General features: G+C 40.9%; 1 protein-coding gene across 1 annotated transcript in view; it reads left to right on the top strand.

Annotated features, from left to right (window-relative positions):
• Positions 1–25,175, top strand: part of LOC124717013 (esterase FE4-like) — a 205,052-nt gene that overhangs the window by 118,723 nt on the left and 61,154 nt on the right. The window contains exon 5 of the mRNA XM_047243655.1: positions 6,419–6,618. Within this exon, the coding sequence (XP_047099611.1) occupies positions 6,419–6,618 (200 nt within the window). The remainder of the gene's footprint in view (positions 1–6,418; positions 6,619–25,175) is intronic.

Genomic DNA, 25,175 nt, shown 5'->3' on the forward strand with positions numbered 1-25,175 from the left:
CGCCGATACCCCAGGAGCAACAGTGTCCCTAATTTGCTGGGAAGTGGCGGTGCGGTCCCCTACGGCACTGCGTAGGATCCTACGGTCTTGGCGTGCATCCGTGCGTCGCTGCGGTCCGGTCCCAGGTCGACGGGCACGTGCACCTTCCGCCGACCACTGGCGACAACATCGATGTACTGTGGAGACCTCACGCCCCACTTGTTGAGCAATTCGGCGGTACGTCCACCCGGCCTCCCGCATGCCCACTATACGCCCTCGCTCAAAGTCCGTCAACTGCACATACGGTTCACGTCCACGCTGTCGCGGCGTGCTACCAGTGTTAAAGACTGCGATGGAGCTTCGTATGCCACGGCAAACTGGCTGACACTGACGGCGGCGGTGCACAAATGCTGCGCAGCTAGCGCCATTCGACGGCCAACACCGCGGTTCCTGGTGTGTCCGCTGTGCCGTGCGTGTGATCATTGCTTGTACAGCCCTCTCGCAGTGTCCGGAGCAAGTATGGTGGGTCTGACACACCGGTGTCAATGTGTTCTTTTTTCCATTTCCAGGAGTGTACTACGGAATGTTAAATTTATTCTGTACAGAATTTTGAAGCTATGCTTCGTTCAAATGCACTAAAAAGACGCTGTCATAAGTTATAGATGATGCACTTTATTAAAAGCTACACAAGACCGGGCTCCGGACAGTCACGTAGCACTACCGATAGGGAAGACTATCGCGTTCGGCACAGCGCTCTGGCGCATCGTACTGTATCTCCAAAAATAAACGAAAAAGCAGATAAAAATTCACTTGACGCCCTCCTGAGGGACAATCTCCACTCCTTCCAAATTTTCAGAAACAACGAAACAAACTTGCCAAAATTCACACAGACGCAAAATCCCCGAGAGTTGAGATATTTTACCGAAGCTCGAAATTTAGCGCGGACTTTAATGTGAGATGCTTATAATAGTTTCCACAACGAAACTTTGTCTCGAAACCTGGCAGAAAATCGAAAGAGATTCTAGTCGTTTGTGAAGCATGTTAGTGTCTGGACACAATCAAAGCCCTCACTACGCGATACCAATGGAGTGCTGCCAAAGCAGAGTTCAGTAACACAGCCTTCCGAGATGCCTTCAGAAAAGAAGACAAGTAAATATTCCAGAATTCGAATGGAGAACAGCTGCCAACATGAGTAACGTAGAAGCAGATATCCTCGGTGTACTGAAGCATCTTTAATCACTTAATAAAAGCAAGTCCTCTGGTCCAGACTGTATACCAATGCTGATGCATTAGGTCCATACTTAACAAGCATATACAACCGTTCGCTTGACGAAAGATCCGTACCCAAAGGCTGGAAAGTTGCACAGGTCACACCAATATTTAAAAAAGGTAGTAGGAGTAATCCACTAAATTACAAGCTTATATCATTAACGTCGATATGCAGCAGGATTTTGGAACGTATATTGTGTTCGAACATTATTAATTACCTCGAAGAAAATGGTCTACCGACACAAAGTCAACATGAATTTAGAAAACATCGTTCTTCTGAAACACAACTAGCTCTTTATTCGCATGATGCGTTGATTGCTACGAAGAAGCAATTTCAAATTGATTCCGTATTTCTGGATTTCCGGAAGGCTTTTGACACTGTACCACACAAGCGGCTTGTATTGAAATTGCTATGACTGGGTGTTGTGTGATGTCCTTAGGTTAGTTAGGTTTAAGTAGTTCTAAGTTCTAGGGGACTGATGACCACAGCTGTTAAGTCCCACAGTGCTCAGAGCCATTTGAACCATTTTTATTGAAATTGCTTGCTTATGGAATATCGTATCAGTTTTGTGACTCGATTTGTGAATTAGTGTCAGAAAGGTCACAGTTCGTAGTAATTGACGGAAAATCGGCGAGTAAAACAGAAGTGATTTCTGTCGTTCCGCAAGGTTGTGTTATAGACCCTTTTGCTGTTCCTTATCTATATAAACGTTTTGGGAGACAATCTGAGCAGCCGTCTTAGGTTGTTTGCGGATGACGCTGTCGTTTATCAACTAATAAAGTCATCAGAAGATCAAAACAAATTGCAAAACTATTTAGAAAAGAAATCTGAATGGTGTGAAAATTGGCAGTTGACCCTAAATAGCGAAAATACCCACATGACTGCTAAAAGGAATACGTTAAATTTCGGTTACACGATAAATCAGTCAAATCTGAAGGCCGCAAATTCAAGTAAATACCTAGGAATTACAATTACGAACAACTTATATTGTAAGGAGCACACAGAAAATATTGTGGGGAAGGCTAACCAAAGACTGCGTTATATTGGCAGGACACTTAGAAAATACAACAGATCTACTAAGGAGACTGCCTACACTACGCTTATCCGTCGTCTTTTAGAATACTGCTGCGCTGTGTGGATCCCTTACTAGATAAGAATGACGGAGTACATCGAAAAAGTTCAAAGAAGGGCAGCACGTTTTGTATTATAGCGAAATAGGGAAGAGAGTGTCACTGAAATGATACAGGATTTGGGCTGAACATCATTAGAAGAAAGACGTTTTTCGTTGCGACGGAATCTTCTCACGAAATTCCAATCACCAACTTTCTCCTCCGAATGTGGAGATATTTTGTTGACACCGACCTACATAGGAAGAAACGATCACCACCATAAAATAAGGGAAATCAGAGCTCGTACGGAAAGATAAAGGTGCTCGTTCTTCCCGCGCGCTATACGAGAATGGAATAATAGAGAACTGTGAAGGTGGTTCGATGAACCCTCTGCCACACACTTAAATATGATTTGCAGAGTATCCATGTAGATGTAGATGTAAATCTGCAGAAGCAATGTGAGCAGCAATGTGGCCCCACAGAGACACAACGAACTGTTACAGATCGGTTACTTCAAGGACTGTTCCGAGTCAGACACCCTGTAGCGTGCACTCCACTGACCCCGAACCACCGCCATTTTCCACTTCGGTAGTGTCAAGTGAGAGCTCATTGGAGGGCAGGGTTTCAGATCAAAGCTGGTTCTGTCCCAGAGCCAGTGATGACGGTGTGTTGGCTAGAAGGGTAGCCGAGGGCCTGAAACCAACCTATCTGTGTGCCAGACACACTGGACCTACATCTGGAGTTACGGTCTGGGGTGCAATTTCGTATGACGGAAAGGGCACTCTCGTGGTTATCCCATGGACCCTGACTGCAAATTTCTCTGTTAGTCTGGTGATTCGACCTGGTATGCTGTCATTCATGCCCTCTGCAGCAAAAGCAAAATCATCTACGAGGTGCGACAGTAAAGCAATGACACTGATTTTCTTTGCAAGATATGGCAACGTTGCAGGCTTGCGTAGGCACAATATCTTTGATCTTGGTCAATAAGCTGCTTCTAGTCCACGCGGCACATCGATGCAACTGCTCAGTTGTGAGTTGTCCTGTAATAAGTTAACACGTCAGGTTTCCCTCCATGGGGTGGGTGCACGCAACGACTGTGGTTATATTGCGTTAGATAGATCAGCAATCAGTCGTAGAATTAAGTTGCTTTAATATGACATTTATAGTCACAACGCAGATCAGATTTCGACCTGTGTCAGGTCATTATCAATGCAGTGCGAAATTGTAGCAGTTGTTCGTGCTCAAGTAAATGCTTACACAGTTCAACCATTAGTTCGAAATCTGATCTGCGTTGTGACTATAAATGTCTTATTAAAGCAACTTAATTCTACGACTGATTGCTGCTCTATCTAACCCAAGTTAACACGTGTTTGTGCCTCTCGTCACGGAAATGGAACCACATTATATTGCGCAGTGGTATGCCATTTCTTTTTACGTTAAATTGGGTGAAAACGCGATGACAACTTACGGTAAGCTTCAGAAACCTTTTGGAGAGGAGGTTATGTCAAGAGCTCAAGTTTTTCGTTGCCATAAAATGTTTAGCGAAGGCAGAACGAATGTTGAAGACCGCAGTGGACGACCATCAACCTCACGGACGGATGTCCACTTGGCCAGGGTGCGTGAACTCGTACGATCTGATAGAAGATTATCCGTGAAAATGATTGCAGAAGAACTGAACATCAATCGAAAAACGTTTCGTCTAGTAATAACTGAAGATCTTGGTATGAAAAAGATTTGTGCAAAAACGGTCCCCAAAAATTTCACACCACAACAGCGAGAAACACGAAAAATGTGGCAGCCGATCTGTCAGAGCAAACGGAAATCAATCCAGAATTGTTGAGCCGTGTTATCACTGGTGATGAAAGTTGGTTTTTTCAGTATGACCCAGAGAGAAAACGCCAAAGTTCGCAATGGTGCTGTAGGAGGTCACCCAGTCCAAGAAAAAAGCTCGCATGTCAAAGTAAAACGTGAAATGTATGCTTGTGCGCTTCTTTGATTCCAAGGGAATTGATCATAAAGAGTGGGTGCGTCCTGAAGAAACAGTTAACCAATATTACTACACAGAAATTTTAGAAAGACTTCGTAAAAGAGTTCTTCGTTTCTGTGCCAACATTGCTGATAATTGGATTGTGCAACACGATAATGCGCCATCTCATACTGCTCTGTCAGTACAGCAATTTTTAACCTCAAAACAAATTTCAGTACTATCACAGCCACCTTATTCGCCAGATATCGCTCCTTGCGACTTTTTTGTATTTCCAAGAGTCAAGACGACGGTCAAGGGACACCATTTTCAAACAACACAAGATGTCCAAGAAGCTGTGACGAGGGTCTTGGAGGATATTACAGACGATGAGTTCCAGAAATGTCACAATCACTGGCAGAAGCGCTGGAAAAAAGTGTGTGCAATCAGAAGGGAACTACTTTGAAGGAGACAATACTAAACTTGACTAAAGCGGTAAGCAACATTTTTTTTCATATCAGTCTCATTACTTTATTGTCGCACCTCGTACATAATGGAAATGCTTCATGTTACTGAAAATTGGTTGGTCATCTGTGTACAATCGACTACGATTGATCCCTGTACACTTACATGAGAATATCCATTATGTTGACTTCTCCATCTACTGTTTTCCTTGTCAGAACATGAATAGAGTCTTCGGTTCTTAGCAGCTGACTGAGTAACTTGAAGGAAATGATAATCTTTGAAGTTTCTGCACAGCTTGTCCAGTGGAATTCTGTGATTTATCGTGACTCAGAGGGCCATAGACACGGGTTCCCAGGTAGATGCCGTGTTTCTTGACTTCCGCAAGCCGTTTGATACAGTTCCCCACAGTCGTTTAATGAACAAAGTAAGAGCATATGGACTATCAGACCAATTGTGTGATTAGATTGAAGAGTTCCTAGATGATACAACGCAGCATGTCATTCTCAATGGAGAGAAATCTTCCACAGTAAGAGTGACTTCAGGTGTCCCGTAGTGGAGTGTCGTAGGACCGTTGCCATTGACAATATACATAAAGGACGTTGTGAGTGACATAGCTAGTTCACTGAGGCTTTTTGCGGATGATCCTGTGGTATATCGAGAGGTTGTAACAATGGAAAATTGTACTGAAATGCAGGAGGATCTGCAACGAATTGACGCATGGTGCAGGGAATGGCAATTGAATTTCAATGTAGACAAGTGTAATGTGCTGCGAACACATAGAAAGAAAGATCCTTTATTATTTAGCTACAATATAGCAGGTCAGCAACTGGAAGCAATTCCATAAATTACCTGGGAGTGGGCATTAGGAGTGATTTAAAATGGAATGACCATATAAAATTAATCGTCGGTAAAGCAGATGCCAGACTGAGATTCATTGGAAGAATCCTAAGGAAATTCAATCCGAAAACAAAGGAAGTAGGTCGCAGTACACTTGTTCGCCCACTGTTTGAATACTGCTCACCGGTGTGGGATCCGTACCAGATATGGTTGATAGAAGAGATAGAGAAGATCCAACGGAGAGCAGAGCGCTTCGTTGCAGGATCATTTAGTAATTTCGAAAGCGTTACAGAGATGATAGATAAACTCCAGTGGAAGACTCTGCAAGAGAGACGCTCAGTAGCTCGTTACTGGCTTTTGTTGAAGTTTCGAAAACATACCTTCGCCGAGGAATCAAGCAGTATATTGCACCCTCCTACTTATATCTCGCGAAGAGACCATGAGGATAAAATCAGAGAGATTAGAGCTCACACAGAGGCATACGGACAATCTTTCTTTCCACGAACAATACGAGACTGGAATAGGAGGAAGAACCGATAGAGGTACTCAAGGTACCCTCCGCCACACACCGTCAGGTGGCTTGCGGAGTATGGATGTAGATGTAGATGTAGATCGTAAGCAGCAGATAGGTCCATCATTGTAATCTGTTCGGCTTATAACTAGGCTTAACCCGCTCTTTCCACGTCTGAACTCTACTTGTTGAGCTCTAAGTTTTATGAGTGTTTAAGAGTGGTGTATTTCTACTTTTCACTATTTATCGAGGAACGCCATAACGTTTTGTTACGACCCTTGCAGGCCTGTTCCACAGAGCCATCGCACACAGTGGTGTGGCTGTGGGGGACGGCGTGTGCTCCGACCGCATGCGGGCTCGCTCCTTCGCACTGGGCGCCCACCTAGGACTGGAGACGGACGACTCCCAGCAGCTGGTGGACTTCCTGAGGAAGCAGCCGGCGCAGATGCTCGTCGAGAACGCCATGTTCGGCCGCACTCCAGACGTAAGTCAACCAACACCAGCACCCGTATCCGGATCAAAGATACCTCCGAATTGGAGCAAAATCTTGATAGTGGCGACCCTCTCCCACGTCGAGTGTTTGAGGTAGGACATCAAAAATTTAAAAAAAATCGATTTTTCAAAGATATGTTGATATCGTAGTGCACATCTTTCTGAACAGTTTTATGTATAAGACATATATGTTCGAGGAAATTTAGGACATGTTATTCGTTCTTAAGTGAGCCAAAGTGCATTGCCACGCCTCTTCACAAGGCATTCCTCTATCGCACATCATTGTCGTTTCCTCTGTGGAATTCAAACGCGTATAACTTTGTAATGGAAGCCAGGAGAAATTAAGATGTCGTTTGATGCCTCTCCCGCTCCCAGTCGGTTGGTTTCGCGTCCTATCGTCTTAAAAAAATCTCGTTATTAATACTGGATCGGATTATTTGCTACCGGGAGAATAAAAATTCTTCAGATAATTTGAGCCCTTTATTAGCTAATAACATGAGCTAAAATATAAGAAACATAAAACCGGTTAAGACAGATACAAGCAAGACAGTACACATTTCTTCAATCCATAGGTCCCAACATTCTTTTCTCTCTAATATTATTACGCCTTTGCCTTGCGTGCTTTCCTTTATGAGAAAAAATCTATTACCTCATCAGTGTTCGTCAAGCGTTTTGCTACATGAAAAAACAAAATGTCGTTTCTAATACTGAAAAAGGTGTAAATACAAATAGTACCCAAGACTGGTGTGGTTTCTCCATTTGATTACATTTTGTAGGCCTTTCTAACACATGCCAATTGTGCGAGACTATTTTGATGCAAATGGTCATTCTTGCATACCTCATTTACAGAAATAACATGACAACACATAATTCACGAAGTACTAATATCAAATGCCTTTTAGTACAAGCAAAAAGTTTTATGTTAGGAAATAGTTCCATATTTCATTCCTGCGCTCCAGTTTCTCAAGCATGAGATACAAAAGTAGTAGTACGAAATTCTTATATAAATTTGGAATCGTCGAATTCTTCCATATAACTTGTGTGATGTCCCCGTATCTTCTCTTTCCTCGTTCTAACAAATAATCTTCTAATTCTGTAACTATTCCTGCCACTGACAAAACTTAATCTCTGGATAACTCCACTAGCCCCAGCAGAATCACAGGTACAGTTATCCCGAATTTATTCTCCGCTTAGGCGTTATTACGTGTTCGCATAATGCGTTTTCCGCGCTATTCCGAGAATGGAACTTAAAGCGCCTGCTAACGGGGGTACAATACAACTGGTAGTGTAGTGATCTGGCAAAAATTTTCTATCAAAATTGCATTTTCTTGGATACACCGAGAAGGTAATACGTAATGTGGTGTCACCGCCACACACCACACTTGCTAGGTGGTAGCCTTTAAATCGGCCGCGGTGCATTAGTATACGTCGGACCCGCGTGTCGCCACTGTCAGTGATTGCAGACCGAGCGCCACCACACGGCAGGTCTAGAGAGACTTCCTAGCACTCGCCCCAGTTGTACAGCCGACGTTCATAGCAATGGTTCACTGACAAATACGCTCTCATTTGCCGAGACGATAGTTAGCATAGCCTTCAGCTACGTCATTTGCTACGACCTAGCAAGGCGCCATAGCATTTGATATTATTTTATGAAGCATGTACAATCAAGAGCGATGTTCTACAATTATGGATTAAAGTTAAGTATTACAGCAACTGCGTCCGTTTTTCTAAGTTCTCATTTCCTTGTAATGTTCCAGACCTCACGCCAGCCTGCGTGAGCTTAAACGCGTGCCTTTCGGCTTCCTCTCATAGTGACTTGGCTGTCTGGCCAAGTCATAACACGCAATATTTCTTACCTGTCAGTCGTTTATTTCCACTCTGGTAGTCTGAACCTATGGACTTCGCTAGTAGTTATAACAGCTCTGATCATTCGCGCACCCAGTCAACCTCATAAACTAACAGCGATTGGCATTCAGCCGTTCGGATTTATTCGGCTCAGCTCGTATATCCCCCTCCCCTTTTGTCTATGGGAAAGTTTTTTATTTCTAGATGCGAGGAGCACTCCCCTGCCAAGACATCACGTACACTATGTGTGCATTCAACAATCAGCTTATGATTCGTTCAGAAATCAACTTAGAATGTGTTCAAAAGTGGTCAAGAACCAACTGGGATGCATTCCAAAATCATATGAATAATCGATAGACTAATAGACTAACGTGCGCTGGATGCTAGGCGCTTTGTGAAACAAGGTTTTTTTTCTTCAAAAATATCACTTTGGCGCCCCCTGAAATTGCTGCCTGTGGCAGATACCCCGCCGAACCCTCCCCCCCCCCCCTTCCCAGATCCAGGCTGGCCATGGCGACTGAGCAGTTCTAGGTGCTTCAGTCTCGAACCGCTACGGTCGCAGGTTCGAATCCTGCCTCGGGCATGGATGTGTGTGATGTCCTTAGGTTAGTTAGGTTGTTGACCTCAGATGTTAAGTCCCATAGTGCTCAGAGCCATTTGAACCATTTGAACCATTTGAACCCAGATTTGGGCCCTAAGGTACTAAGGTAGTGCAAAGCTCCGAATACGCTCTGATGGAGACTACACGTTGCCATATAGCGCTGCAGCATTGCCATTTCGCCTTTCTTCTCTGTGTCAGTTAATGGTCAGTCATCAGTTAGCAGGCTGCCACATGGGCACGTTGCTGTAACGTTATCCGCTTCTTGTGAAATTTAATTCTTGACCCTGTAGCACACCAAGCGCTATTTGTCACAAAAGTGTCTTTTTATTCAGGTCACAAGAAAGTTTCGATTGGTGGACTTTGTTTTTCGATAGTATTGTGTCAGAATTAACATTGGTATGATTTCATGGTCAGAAAGTTAAGATTATTTTCTGTTAGCGGTTCATTTCTCTTCAAGGAAGCAGTTGCTTTCAAAGTTGTAAAATTTACTGCAACAGCCCTCAGTCCCCAGATATAGTCATGCAGCATTCGTTGAGTTACCACTTTCCATTCCTGTATGTCGCGTCCGCATGTGGAGCAGTGAGGCATAGCGTGAGTATGTCATAGAGTGAAATACCAAATGCTCTATTTTTGTTTTGCTTTTTTGGGTTTTTTGTTTTAGGGCGCAAAACAACTAGGGTGATACGCACCCATGTCATACTTCTCCGTTTCGGAAATGCTTTCACCCATGGCGCGGAAGCCATCATGCCCTTTTGGATGTCCGATACATTTCTCCGCTTTCTCGTTACGACAACGACGGGACTGTTTCCCATATCCCCCCCAAGGCGCTTCATATACCCTCCACCGCCAGTGCTGGCACTTGACGCTTGTGAATGATTACAGCACGTCGTCGTGAAACACTGCGGGTGGTCACGTTAGTGTGACTGGATCACGTACATTAGAACAAATTTTAATTCCCTACAGTGGACACAAAAGACGCATCTAAGCTAGTTCCTGAAGAGGGGCAGCAGCCCTTTCAGTAGTTGCAGGGGCAACAGTCTGGATGATTGACTGACCTCGCCTTGCAACATTAACCAAAACGGCCTTGCTGTGCTGGTACCGCGGACGGCTGAAAGCAAGGGGAAACTACGGCCGTAATTTTTCCCGAGGACATGCAGCTTTACTGTATGGATAAATGATGATGGCGTCCTGTTGGATAAAATATTCCGGAGGTAAAATAGTCCCCCATTCGGATCTCCGGGCGGGGACTACTCAAAAGGACGTCGTTATCAGGAAAAAGAAAACTGGCGTTCTATGGATCGGAGCGTGGAATGTCAGATCCCTTAACAGGGCAGGTAGATTAGAAAATTTAAAAAGGGAAATGGATAGGTTTAAGTTAGATATAGTGGGAATTAGCGAAGTTCGGTGGCAGGAGGAACAAGACTTTTGGTCAGGTGAATACAGGGTTATAAACACCAAATCAAATAGGGGTAATGCAGGAGTAGGTTTAATAATGAATAAAAAAATAGGTTTGCGGGTAAGCTACTACAAACAGCATAGTGAACGCATTGTTGTTGGCAAGGTAGACACGAAGCCCACGCCTACTACAGTAGTACAAGATGATGAAGAAATTGATGAAATGTACAATGAGATAAAAGAAATTATTCAGGTAGTGAAGGGAGACGAAAATTTAATAGTCATGGGTGACTGGAATTCGAGAGTAGGAAAAGGAAGAGAAGGAAACATAGGTGAATATGGATTGGGGCTAAGAAATGAAGGAGGAAGCCGCCTGGTAGAGTTTTGCACAGAGCATAACTTAATCGTAGCTCACACTTGGTTCAAGAATCATAAACTAAGGTTGTATACATGGAAGAATCCTGGAGATACTAGAAGGTATCAGACAGATTATATAATGGTAAGACAGAGATTTAGGAACCAGGTTTTAAATTGTAAGACATTTCCAGGGGCAGATGTGGACTTTGACCACAATCTATTGGTTATGAACTGTAGATTAAAACTGAAGAAACTGCAAAAAGGTGGGAATTTAAGGAGATGGGACCTGGATAAAATGAAAGAACCAGAGGTTGTACAGCGTTTCAGGGAGAGCTTAAGGGAACAATTGACGGGAATGGAGGAAAGAAGTACAGTACAAGAAGGATGGGTAGCTATGAGGGATGAAGTAGTGAAGGCAGCAGAGGATCAAGTAGGTAAAAAGACGAGGCCTAGTAGAACTCCTTGGGTAACAGAAGAAATATTGAACTTAACTGATGAAAGGAGAAAATATAAAAATGCAGTAAATGAAGCAGGCAAAAAGGAATATAGACGTCTCAAAAATGAGATAGCCAGGAAGTGCAAAATGGCTAAGCAGGGATGGCTAGAGGACAGATGTAAGGATGTAGAGGCTTATCTCATTAGGGGTAAGATAGATACTGCCTACAGGAAAATTAAAGAGACCTTTGGAGAAAAGAGAACCACTTGTATGAATATCAGGAGCTCAGATGGAAACCCAGTTCTAAGCAAAGAAGGGAAAGCAGAAAGGTTGAGGGAGTATATAGAGGGTCTATACAAGGGTGATGTACTTGAGGACATTATTATGGAAATGGAAGAGGATGTAGATGAAGATGAAATGGGAAATACGATACTGCGTGAAGAGTTTGACAGAGCACTGAAAGACCTGAGTCGAAACAAGGCCCCGGGAATAGACAACATTCCATTAGAACTACTGACGGCCTTGGGAGAGCCAGTCCTGAGAAAACTCTACCATCTGGTGAGCAAGATATATGAGACAGGCGAAATACCCTCAGACTTCAAGAAGAATATAATAATCCCAATCCCAAAGAAAGGAGGTGTTGACAGATGTGAAAATTACCGAACTATCAGTTTAATAAGTCACAGCTGCAAAATACTAACGCAAATTCTTTACAGACGAATGGAAAAACTGGTGGAAGCCGACCTCGGGGAAGATCAGTTTGGATTCCGTAGAAATGTTGGAACACGTGAGGCAATACTGACCTTACGACTTATCTTAGAAGAAAGATTAAGGAAAGGCAAACCTACGTTTCTAGCATTTGTAGACTTAGAGAAAACTTTTGACAATGTTGACTGGAATACTCTCTTTCAAAATCTAAAGGTGGCAGGGGTAAAATACAGGGAGCGAAAGGCTATTACAATTTGTACAGAAACCAGATGGCAGTTATAAGAGTCGAGGGGCATGAAAGGGAGGCACTGGTTGGGAAGGGAGTGAGACAGGGTTGTAGCCTCTCCCCGATGTTATTCAGTCTGTATATTGAGCAAGCAGTAAAGGAAACAAAAGAAAAATTCGGAGTAGGTATTAAAATCCATGGAGAAGAAATAAAAACCTTGAGGTTCACCGATGACATTGTAATTCTATCAGAGACAGCAAAGGAGTTGGAAGAGCAGTTGAACGGAATGGACAGTGTCAGTTCGGCCATACTAGTCGCTCTAGCTACTGGTCCTCACTACTCCACCCTTTGTTACACACCCTCTCACGGCAGAACTCGAAACTCGTGCAGCAGGTAGCTGCAGAAAGGTGCCGTGTCCGTCACAGCGCATCCTTCTGGGTACTTCACTTTTTTCTTATGCAATGTGTATGATTTCAAAAACTAGACACTGCTGAAATTGAATATATCTTGTTTCTGGCATTATAATCTTGTGATGTGTATTTATGACGAAATTAATGCTTGAATTCTATTATATTAAACAATTGCATATCATTAGTAATGATCAAACTGTAAAACGGTTTTTTCTGTCTGTTTGAACAAACTAATCTCAAAAACGAATTTTCAGGGGACTTTCACAGATTATTTGAGCGTAACTGGGGGAAACATATAGGCTTTATTTCATCAAAACTGGGATAAAGAAAACAAAGATATCATAATTTAAAATTGTATCTAAAATCGTCTGTTCAGCTTAGTAGTTCGGATTTTAATCGTCATGGTGTAGTACAGCAAATAACCAATGGGCTGCTTGTTTCATAGTGCACTAAGAAACCAACTGTATTGTATTGTATTGTATGTTAACGGGGGACCTAGAAACGACGGAGAGGCTCCGTCCCCGCCGCAGCTGCAGTGGTCCACAACCCCATGTCGACTACCTCAGTCCTCTTCATCCCTCCGCTGCCCCACACCGAACCCAGAGTTATTGTGCGGTTCGGCCCCCAATGGACCCCCCCCCCCCCCAACCAGGGAACGTCTCACACAAGACGAGTGTAGCCCCTTTGTTTGTGTGGTACAGTAATGGTGGTGTACGCGTACGTGGAGAACTTGTTTGTGCAGCAATCGTCGACATAGTCAAGTTGAGGCGGAATATGGGGAACCAGCCCGCATTCGCCGTAGCAGATGGAAAACCGGCTAAAAACTATCCAGAGACTGGCCCCCTCACCGGACCACGACACAAGTCCGCCGGGCGGATTCGTGCCGGGGACCAGGCGCTGCTTCCCGCCCAGAAAGCCGTGCGTTAGACCGTACGGCCAACTGGGCGGGCTAAGGAACCAGTAGATGGTGCTGTTAGTTTCTTCAACTCGGCGACAGATTTATTTTTGAAATTTACGTCAATAACAAAGTTAAGCACAGCAATCTTGTCTTTATTGATAAACCACAACGAATTTACTTGGCTAGAATATAAAGTTTTACTGGCTTTGCTAGTATTAAAAGCTTAAAATCATTGATTTGCATCTTTTAATAGGCTTTATTTGTATTATCTACTAGGAAAAACGGTTTTAGTAAGTTGTCTTTGTGATTTGCTTGTCTATTCATTATATTCTGTTTTAGTTCTGTTTACAGATAATAATGCCTAGAAAACGTTTGATTCTTCCTGAATACATTAGAACGACTAAAAGACTCATGACTATGCAGTCTCAAGAATCCAATGAAAATCATGAGGCCAGACATGCTGTGTCTCAAGACCATCAGGCTTTAACTCGTATTCTGAAAACTCCTTCCGAAAGCTATGTGTGACGTAACTCTGATCGAGGGTGAAATTCATTATCTCGCACCTCAGAATCCTTCTGTCTCCAACGTAACATCATAGCAGGAGAAATTTTGACAGAGTTGGTGCAGGTCAGTCCTCCTTATTCCTAACAGTCCACCATTTCATTTTAAACGTGTACTGTTCATAGTGAGCGTGAGCTTACGTTAGGGCATGACTGTAAATAAAGGAGAAGGCCAGATGCTGCGTACTGCGATCATGGACCTTAATGACAGTTGCTTTTTGTATGGGCAGCATTACACAACTCTCTCCTGTGTGAAACAAATAAGCTCGTCAATCATACTAGTTCAAACATTGTATTGCTTTGTAAGTGAAAAATATATTCCACTTGTATGAAGTCTCACGCAAAGCAATAAATAAATACTACGGCAACATCGGATCTCATAGTTTGTTAATTCAAATATAGGTCTTCACTTGCACCCTTTCCCCTGTAGCGATGTAACTTGACACCCTGCACCATCTGCTCTACAATAATCGCTCTGGGATGTGACACTAATGCAGTGAGACAAATTGGTGGTCATCCTGTCTTAAATAGAATGTTAGTGCTATTTGCTACATACACAAACTTGAGGACTGGACACGAATATTGGATTCACTCACTGATATTCATGCGAATAATTTCTGTCCTTATTTGAGACTGTGGTTAAGATGTTTAGCATACCCCAAAGTTGCTACATATCCAATCCCCAGTGACGTAAGAATGCTCCCCATAAGATCATGCAATTTTAAAAGAAACAAGGAAAGTCAACGGATAGAGTACTATTACATGAAATTTACTAGGGGAGGCGAAATTAAGCATGAAGGTATGAATACAACAACTCTCACTGACATATTAATGAAGGGAGCCTTCAAATTACGAAAGGAAACTAGTTATCAGTGTAACTATTTGATTTATTGCCATAAGACATCAAATAAGATGATTTATCCACTGAATCAAGTATATTTACATCTAATAAGTGGACAAGAGATTTCAAATATGACCTGTAGCCTTGCTATGTCTGTGTTGGTGCGTAAAAGAACGCAATATAACAACATCACGAATACGACCAACGATTCTGGAAAAGGTTAGTGTAATTACAGAAAAGGTCCCAGAAAAGAATGAACGAGCATCAATACTATCGCCAATGTTCTTGATTGCTGCAATTAGCTAGTTGTGGAATATACAACTGCCACGTGATACCCCGATGCATTTTAACTAACCTCACATTCATCTCATCTCAGTGTGAGCAATGATGGAGCAAGCTTACTACTCTTAACCTCTGCTAGTGGAAAATATGGCTATTGTGTAGCTGAAAACTCTAGCTTCAGTTTGGCCTCTGCACCCTGTTCTAAGTGAGAGACATCCCTCTCTTCAGCACCTTCAACAACCTGGAGCAAACATGTTCTCAACCGCGACCTTAAGCGAAGTCCATCCTGACCTTACTCTACGAAACATAGCTCTCTGTTCAGCGCAAAAATCTGCCAGCCAATATGTATCTCATCCTGAGAATTTCAACCAATGATAATTTTATAAACAAGCTTAACAATTTTCTGCTCTTCTGGTTTTTGTCATGATTAACCAACAACCATGGTGTGGGGAAGAAGGCAGAAAATCCGTCTCACTGCATGACAGATTTCCAGTGCTGGCTAACCAAAAGCCCTGCACATCTGCGAATGTGGGATCTAAGCCCTTTTACCAAAAATAATTACTATGAGTGAATTAGAAAATCCCTTACTAGAATTTGATGAAACAGTGCAGGTCACAGCTCAATGGCTACTCTCGTGCAATGAAGGCTCATGTTTTCACCTAGCCTTCACATTCTTGTCAAGCTGAGAAGGATTCATTATCGCTTCACGCACAATACAGTTTTTACGGCAAGCTGTCTGGCCTTTTGGACTCTCCAACTGTGCAGACATGGCACGCTGTTCTGCAACTGCGTGAAAAATGGCTTTCAGCGCCAAAACAGCTTCGTACTTCTTCTGTTCATTCCCCTCGCGGGAGCCAGCTAAAATCCCCATCAAGGCTGCCAAAATAACAAGGCTGCCTCATTGTACCAATAGGAGAATTAGAATAATTAGCGTTGCAATCATTGGCAGACATGAATGTTGCTTGTAGTTTTAATGTAGCATAAACGATTTGACTTTACTGACTATAGGGATCTGCATATTAAACTATGAAACAGGTTTGTGACAGTTCGGTATGGACTACATCAGGAAATTATAACCTAGATTATATTGTGTCAGACGTATGTTATATGCAACCAAAACCAGCGTCAAATTTCTTTCTTTTGAGACCTGCAGTATATATCATGTCACAGTAGGACATTAGGCAGATAATTAGTAAACAGTGCACTGCTTAATATTTTATTTTTGTATATAAGCATATTTTGGCGTTACTGCTTTCATCAGTTCATCAGCAAACAATCCCATTTATTTGTATTTTACGTAATATATAACTTATAAAGGTTTTTTACGTTCGATGTTGTACTGACATCCTAGCGTTGTAAACGGACCCATAATATATTTTGTATTGTTCTGACAGTCATAGAATTTCAAGTTTGATAGGTAGTTGTTTACTCAAAGCATCTGTGTTCTTGTAATTCATTTATCTATGGAATTGTTATTGATGTAGTTAATTTTTTTTTTTAACTAGGTGTGCATGATATCGGTTTGTTCATTTAATATATCGTGAGGATAATCCTTAATGCGTATGTCTATTTCAAATCGCTTCAAAATATTCATGACTGTAACTTTCGGTTTTTGTGCAGAATTTGTAGTTTCTGAATACAAAAAGAAAACACATATAGTAATGAAGTCAAGAACCCCAAAACTTTACGGACAATTAAAGATACATAAGCCTTTGGCTTCTATAAATCCGATTGTTAATGGTATTAAAAGATTAACTTATGGATAAAAAACTCAACAAACTGTTGATGAAGAACTACACCATAATAAATTCCACGTTACTTGCAAGAACATTAAGGAACATACAAACCCCACACCGTGATAACTTAGTTTCACTTGACATTACAAACATCTACAATAACATCCCTGTACAAGAAACGATAGATACTATACAACATAATCTCATAAAACACAACCATATGGAGGCATACATGAAATAATACAACTTCTCAAAGTAACCCTATTGCATAACTATTTCCAGTTTAACGAAAAAATTTACACACAACCAGATGGTGAGGCTATGGGAAGCAATTGTGTCGGTACCATAGCAAATGTATTCCTTAGTAGACTCTAAACAAATTTCTTCAGCTCACAACAACTATTTCTACTACTACCACTGTGTCAATGACACATTGCTACTCATACAAGGATATGATCACGACATACAAACAATACACCAGGAATTCAATAACTCACATCTAAAATGAAATTCACTATGGGACTTGAAAAAAGAAAACGGAGCTCACAATAACCAACAACATCTACAAACATACTTTCGAAATCAAATTAAAAGCAACTGTTACAGATGGAATAATCAGCCATGCGGTACATCTTCACATCCAAAATCTCACACATATGTATTCTTTCATTCTATGATTAACATAACCCTAAATCTGCCACTGGAACAGGACGCCACACATAAAGAAATAAGTTCACTACTATACATCGGATACAAGTACTGTTATGATGATACCACCGTTCCACAGACGTACAACAAAAAGCATGCCCTAAAAAAGATTCCATGAATCATAAAATAAAACTAATATGAGAAACTACATTAAAAAAGAAAACCACCTCCATACCAACAAACTTATGTGGGAAAATTATTCGGTATAATAAACGTCCTACTAATAAATACAAACTTGAAACTTGCCTTCATAACAACAAATAATACTAGCACAAAACTGTGTTCAGGGAAAGTCACACTCTGGAAACACTTAAACCTTGGAATTTACAGAATTAACTGCAGTAACTGCAGAAAACTTAAATAGCAGAGACGGGAAGAAATTTCATATTCAGATGCAGAAGAACACACAAGAGAGCCAAATAACAACTAGTCCACCTACATTACACACCTCAGAAATGAAAAACACAAAGTTGGCGACATTAGAAACGTGCTACACATCCTGCACAAAATCCCAAAAGGTGCAATCATCAATATTTTGGAGTAATTTGAAATATACATAACCACTAAAGATTACGCCAACGATACACTAAGTGAGCAACATCCAGTTAAAGAAATTATTGAAATTGTATCTGGGGATAATGGACAGCAAAACATCAGGGATTACAAACTCATCAACGGTATTTCCACAGATACGTGAACTAAAGCATCATCAATATCTTTCAATAAAAAACCAGCTGTCAGACGTGAATTTTTATCACTGTCAGAATAATAAAAAGCTATTATAGTATATTTGCAACATCAAATCATTCGACAATTTTAAAACATTACTGAAAAAAATATTACATCCAAAAACTATGAACAGCTGTTACACTTTACACACAATTGACGTATGTCCGTTTACAACGTCAGGACGTGAGTACAACATCCAATGTAAAAAAAAATAGTTTATAGATTATATACCATGTAACATATAAATAAATGCGATTGTTGCAGATGTACTGATGAAGGCAATAAAGCCGAAATAATCTTATATACAAAAATAAAGTATCGAGTAACATTACTGTTTACTAACTCAGTGTGAAATATTACGTTAATTTAGAGTAAGGCTCAAGTAGTTATGGACCTATTTACCAATTATGGGTGAAAACTAGCAAGTAACTGAAATTATATTACAAATGGAAAAAGCTGTTCTCACTGTACTGAATATTAAATGGTAGTGGGAGAGACAAATGGATAGTTGCTGCACCAAAAAAGTTCTTCGTTGGTTTCCAAGATTTAAGGATAGGTTGACTTATTACATGTTAGGTAGGTGATAGGAGAAACATAGATGCACTGTGTATGGTTGAAGACTGTACTATGAGAAGAATTCTGAGTAACACCTTTATGCAGAAGTGTACGGCGAACACCTAGTGATCTGATTTACCGGGTAAAGCCTGCCTTCCTGTCGTTTATTCATGGATGTTGTTGCTGTAGGCGTCAAGGGAAATTTACCATTAACGAGTTTTGATGCTTATTGTGTATTTAGGACAAGAGAGCTGTAACGTCGTAGAAGTGGGGAAAGCAGTGATTTTTTGAGTTTCCCACCATTTTATACTTAAGACAAGATTCTAAACGCAGAACACATTATATCTGACAACAATGCATGTTGTACCATTATCCCTGGATCTACCAGTTTGGATTCTGAGATGGGAAAAAACCTAGGAAATCTGACAGCCATGTAGGCTGCACCAGTATTTCTGGGCCACCATCTTGGATTCTGACATCGAAGGCTTGAGAAAAACCTAGTAAATCTGACAACCATTCAGGTTGGAGCAGTATCCTCATGTCTTCCACCTTGACTTGCCATCTTCAGTTTTGAAGTCAGATGGCTGGAACAGTATCTTTAATACGTCACAGTATTCTCAACCAATAGGACAGTGCCCCACCACCTCTACTTCCACAGTGAGAAAAACCTAGTAAATCTGACAACCATACAGGCTGGAGCAGTATCTCCATGTCATCCACCTTGGATCGCCATCTTCAGTTCTGAAGTCATATGGCTGGAACAGTATCTTTAATACTAATGTCACAGTGTTGTTAACAAATAGGACAATGCCCCACCATTTAACTCTTAGAACAACAGCCCTACTTCCACAGGGATGTCATAGGGGCCAGGAGTAAAAACTGGCTATTATGATTTTCCTGTTAATTTTTAAACATCCCGCTGTTTTATACAAAGGGCAATTGGTCTATGTCAGAGGGGTTTAAGAGAGAAAACTGGGAACAAAGCACGTGACATCAGTGTTAGCATCATGTGGGAGGGAAGCGGATAGGAAAGGGGGAAATTTGGCAACAATGCAGCTTGGGTCAGAATACGCACAGCCACTCCAGTGTCACCCAGGATGCGAGGAGGGTTTCGGTGGTGATGAACTGCAATTGTCAACTAGTACTAAAGTTACTGAATTGGATTCATTTGAGCCAAAATCACAGAGAATTCTATCTGGTTCATCTCTGACAATTGAAGGACAGTACACGCTAGGTATGTGCAGTGTGCAAGCACATGATCCTCTTAAAAGACGAAACCATTACCGAAATGTCGAACTGGACAACAGGTGTGAAGATGTTTTCTTGAATGCTGCACAGCCCTAAAATTATCATAAAAAACTATTCGCTGTGTGTTAACCCTATGTACCTGACCATCTCCACACTCTGCTGGTAGATTTCACAAAGGAGGATGCCGTGGTTATAGTGGGTGGTCCGGGAAATAGCATTGGCAGAGACTCTGAATATTCCATAGAGAGTGACCTGGTGAAGATAGCATCAGCAACGAAGCATACGAGTGTGGGATTTGTGTCTGTGTTGAGACGCCATGATCGGCCTCATTTGAACTCTTCCGTAGGGAGGGTGAACTTGGAGTTGGAGTGACTGCTTAGGACGGATATAGGGTCCCATATTGGTTTGATTCCAGTGGATGCTATCGATAGGTGGGACTACACTAGGCGTGGCCTTCACCTCAATAGGAAAGGGAAGGGAAAACTGTCTGGGTTGATTGCAGAAAACTTAAGGGGGGACACTGGCACAAGTGGTAAAATACCAGTGGTCACAGGTGTCAGAGGGATGCCTTTTTTAGGATAGGGAAGGGGGAAAGAAAACGAGTTTTAAGAGAGATTGGCAGACACACTCAGTTTGAGAAAACAGATGAACAGGAGTCAGATTTTATCATACTGCCTCCATTTAAACAGTGTTTAACAGAAAGTAATCAGAAACTGCCAGTTCATCTTCTCCAAAGCAGTTACAATCCCATTAGTATGCAGTATCAGTTATCTTTATTACACCAGAACATTCCGGGACTTAGAAATAAAGTTGATGAACTACTCATTTGTATCGATGAAATGAATTCATCTAACCAAATTGACATAATCTGCCTCTCTGAACATCAAGTGACCACTCATATAGATATGTTAGACATTTCAGGATTTAAGCTAGCTTCCTACTTCTGCAGAGTGGATATGGATGGAGGAGGAGTTGCCACATTTATCAAAAACTGCCTTAAATTCTGTTTAGAGCAGCATCTAGAAGCATGTGCAACAGAAGTAGAGTTCCATAACAGATCGTATATAATAATAACTATTTACCGAGCACCTGCAGGAAATTATAATCTATTCTTACATGACCGAGAAGCTCTTTTGGGTTATTTAACAGGAAGAAACAAAGAAATTTTGATTGCTGGTGACTTTAATACAGATTTTCTAATGCAATCTTCCAGTAAACATTCACTGCAGTTAGTAATGTTGTCTTTCAATCTAACTCACACTATAAACTTTCCAACTAGGATCACTAAATCCTCAAGGACAGCCATTGATAACATTTTTATAGACAAATCAAAGGAACAAAATCATATCATAAAACCTGTTATAAATGGACTATCAGATCATGACATGCAGCTCCTTGTTTTAGATGTAAATTCTAAGCAGATTATCAAGACTGCTAAATCTGAGTACAGGAGAGTAGTCAATCAACCAAAAATTGAGTGTTTTAGAAAACTGCTCAAAGATATGAACTGGAAAGATGTTTATAGTGCTCATGACATGAATGAAAAATATAACACATTCATGAACAATGTCAGTACCATGTTTGAAAACTGTTTTCCTCTAAAAGTTACTCAAATTAAACAGAAGTCTATAATAAAACCATGGATTACACAAGGAATAAAGATTTCTTGTAAGACAAAAAGGAAAATGTATCTGTCGACCAAGAATAGCTCCAATGCTGATGATTTAGCTAAATACAAGGAATACTGTAAAACATTAAAAAAAGTAATTCAGACGTCTAAACAAATGCACTACGAGAAGAAGATAGCAATGTCAGGGAACAAAATAAAAACAATATGGGATATAGAGAAAGAGCAGACTGGTAGAACCAGAAAGGAACAGGAGCAAATAGCACTAAGGGTAGACGACACATTAGTAACATGGCTCTGAGCCCTATGGGACTTAACATCTATGGTCATCAGCATTAGTAACTGATGGGCATAGTGTGGCAAATCTATTTAACAAGTACTTTATGTCCGTTACTGATAGAATGGGACTTTCAGGATCAGTAAATAATGCCCTTGATTATCTGAAAGTAGCCTTCACAAATAGCTTCAAGTACATGAATATATCACTCACTTCACCAAAAGAAATAATGTCCATAATAAAATCTTTAAAAACAAATCATTCTAGTGGGTACGATGAAATATCAACAAAGTTAATTAAGGCATGTTCTTGTGAGTTTAGCACAATTCTAAGCTACTTGTGTAACCAGTGAATTATAACTGGGACATTTCCTGACTGGCTAAAATATGCAGATGTAAAGCCTCTATTCAAGAAAGGGGATAAAGAGATAGCATCAAACTACAGACCGATTTCACTTTTGCCAGCATTCTCAAAAATTTTAGAAAAAGTAATGTACAGGCAGCTGCTCAACCAGCTGACCACAAATAACATATTATCAAGAACACAGTTTGGATTTCTGAAGGGTTCTGATATAGAGAAGGCTATTTACACCTACAGTGAAAATTTACTTAATTCATTAAATAACAAATTACAAGCAGCAGGTATTTTCAGTGATTTGTCAATGGCATTTGATTGTGTGAACCACAACAGCCTTTTAAGTAAATTAGAATTCTATGGTGTCACGAGCAGTGCTGCAAAATGGTTCAAGTCATACCTCACTAACAGGAAACAAAGGGTGTCAGTGCAAGGGACTAGTGAATTAAGTCATCAGTCATCATCAGAATGGGAAGAAATTACATGTGGTGTCCCACAGGGATCCATCTTAGGGCCATTGCTTTTTATTGTGTACATTAATGATCTCTCATCAGTTACACTGCCAGAAGCAGAGTTCGTTTTGTTTGCAAATGACACAAGTATTGCAATAAATAGTATGTCAAGTGTAGTTCTAGAAAGATCTGCTAATGATATTTTCATGGATATCAATAAATGGTTTAAAGCCAACTCACTGACATTAAACTTCGAAAAGACTCACTATATGCAATCCAGACCTGTAAGAGGTTTCCACCCAGCATATGCATAAAATACAAAGAAGAGCAGATAGAAGAGGTTGACAGTCTTAAATTCCTGGGATTACAACTTGATAATAAATTCAGTTGGGAAGAGCACACCGCAGAACTGCAGAAACGCCTTAACAAATCTGTATTTGCAATTCGAGTGTTAGCAGACATAGGCGACATAAAAATGAAAAAGCTTGCATACTTTGCCTACTTTCATTCCATAATGTCATATGGTATAATATTTTGGGGTAACTCCTCAAGTCAAACAAAAGTTTTCAGAGTCCAGAAGCGTGTAATACGTATTATTTGTGGAGTAAATTCACGGACGTCCTGTAGAAACCTCTTCAAAGAACTGGGTATACTAACTACTGCCTCTCAGTATATTTACTCATTAATGAAATTTGTTCTAAATAATATATCTCTTTTTCCAACAAACAGCTCAGTTCATACATACAATACCAGGAACAAAAATGATCTGCACAAGGACTTTAAAGCACTTACTTTAGTTCAAAAAGGGGTCCACTACTCAGGAACACTCATCTTCAATAATTTGCCAGTAAACATAAAAAATTTAGTTACAAATAAAGATCAGTTTAAAAGGAGCCTGAAAGACTTACTAGTGGCCAACTCCTTCTACTCCATTGACGAATTATTTAATAGAAACAAATGATGTATTGTATATATTCATACTATTAGTATTGTTATTTCAGCTAAAAAAAATTGACATGTTCCACATCCACGAGGATCTTCTAATCACGGATCTATGGAACGAAAACCAATCTAATCTAATCTAGGATTATCAGCACTTGTAAACATCCTGCACTCATCTGTAAATACCACCTGATGCCATGGTTCCTGGATCAATACCAGGTGTTCATTTGTTCATCATGTTTGTGCATCACAGTGGTGGGGGCCAGTACCAAAGTTTGTAATGGATACCTAGTGGTGAAAGCTATCATGTGGATTGTGTACTGTTTTGGTCGATATGGCCCTCCCAGTTGCCCAAAAAATGACACTAGACAGCTATGTTACCAGCTCCCTTAGATACGTACAACCCACATTTTAACGGCAGCACTCATCATCTGGTGTTGTTCAGCATGAGCTACTGCTATTTTAGCGTTCATGACTGTGGAAACAACACACGAATAATTGATGTGTCCATGCAGCAAGGGACAACTGAATCTTTTTTAATCTAATAAACAGAATACCAATACAGTTCAGGCTGAAAGTCAGTCATGATGTTGCACTGGAATTTTCCTTACATACATGAGGACATGTTCACTCATTTGCATTGGGTCGCTTCATGATGGACAAAGTTCACAAGACTGCACTCAACAGTGAGAAATAGGATACTTGAGGGTGGCCCAAGTGTGTGAGGTCGTGGTCGGCAGCTAGCAGCATGTTGCTGAAAGCTGGATGATGTCTGTAACACCATGATCTGTGATTAGCCATAGATGACTCAGTGATGGCTAGACTATTTGGACTGAGGTGAGACATTCCTTTATCACCTTGGGGCTGTGAACTCTGACTGATGGGCTGTCAGTTGAAGCTGGCATAAGCCTGGAGCAGGTACTGACTGCAGAGGGCAGTGACTTAAATAGCCATCAAGGAGAAGAATATTGGCTTGGAGCTTCAGTGAAGCAAGTGCCACAGGGTGTGGTGATGGCTGCTCGAGGCTCATTTGAAGAAACCTGGAGTGTATCTTCTGATGCAGAGTGTTTTGGTTTAACCTCCAGAGGAATTGTTGTTTGCAGGTCAAAGCTACAGCAAACAGTGGTACATCACTGTATGCTTGATGGCTGTGTGGTGTCTAAAGTACATAGTAACTATGATATATAGATTTTCCATTGTTTTAAGTCTCATAATAGATTTAGAACGTTGAAATAACATCACTTTGGCTGCTTTTACCGTTGACTAGTGCACTCAAAACATACTGTTCCATTCAAGACAGGATACACATAATTCTCTTCTGAATTCCGTTGAAGTTATGGTTTTATCTTTATTTTAAACATA

Source organism: Schistocerca piceifrons, chromosome 9 (genome assembly GCF_021461385.2).
Source record: "Schistocerca piceifrons isolate TAMUIC-IGC-003096 chromosome 9, iqSchPice1.1, whole genome shotgun sequence".
Lineage (NCBI taxonomy): Eukaryota > Metazoa > Arthropoda > Insecta > Orthoptera > Acrididae > Schistocerca > Schistocerca piceifrons.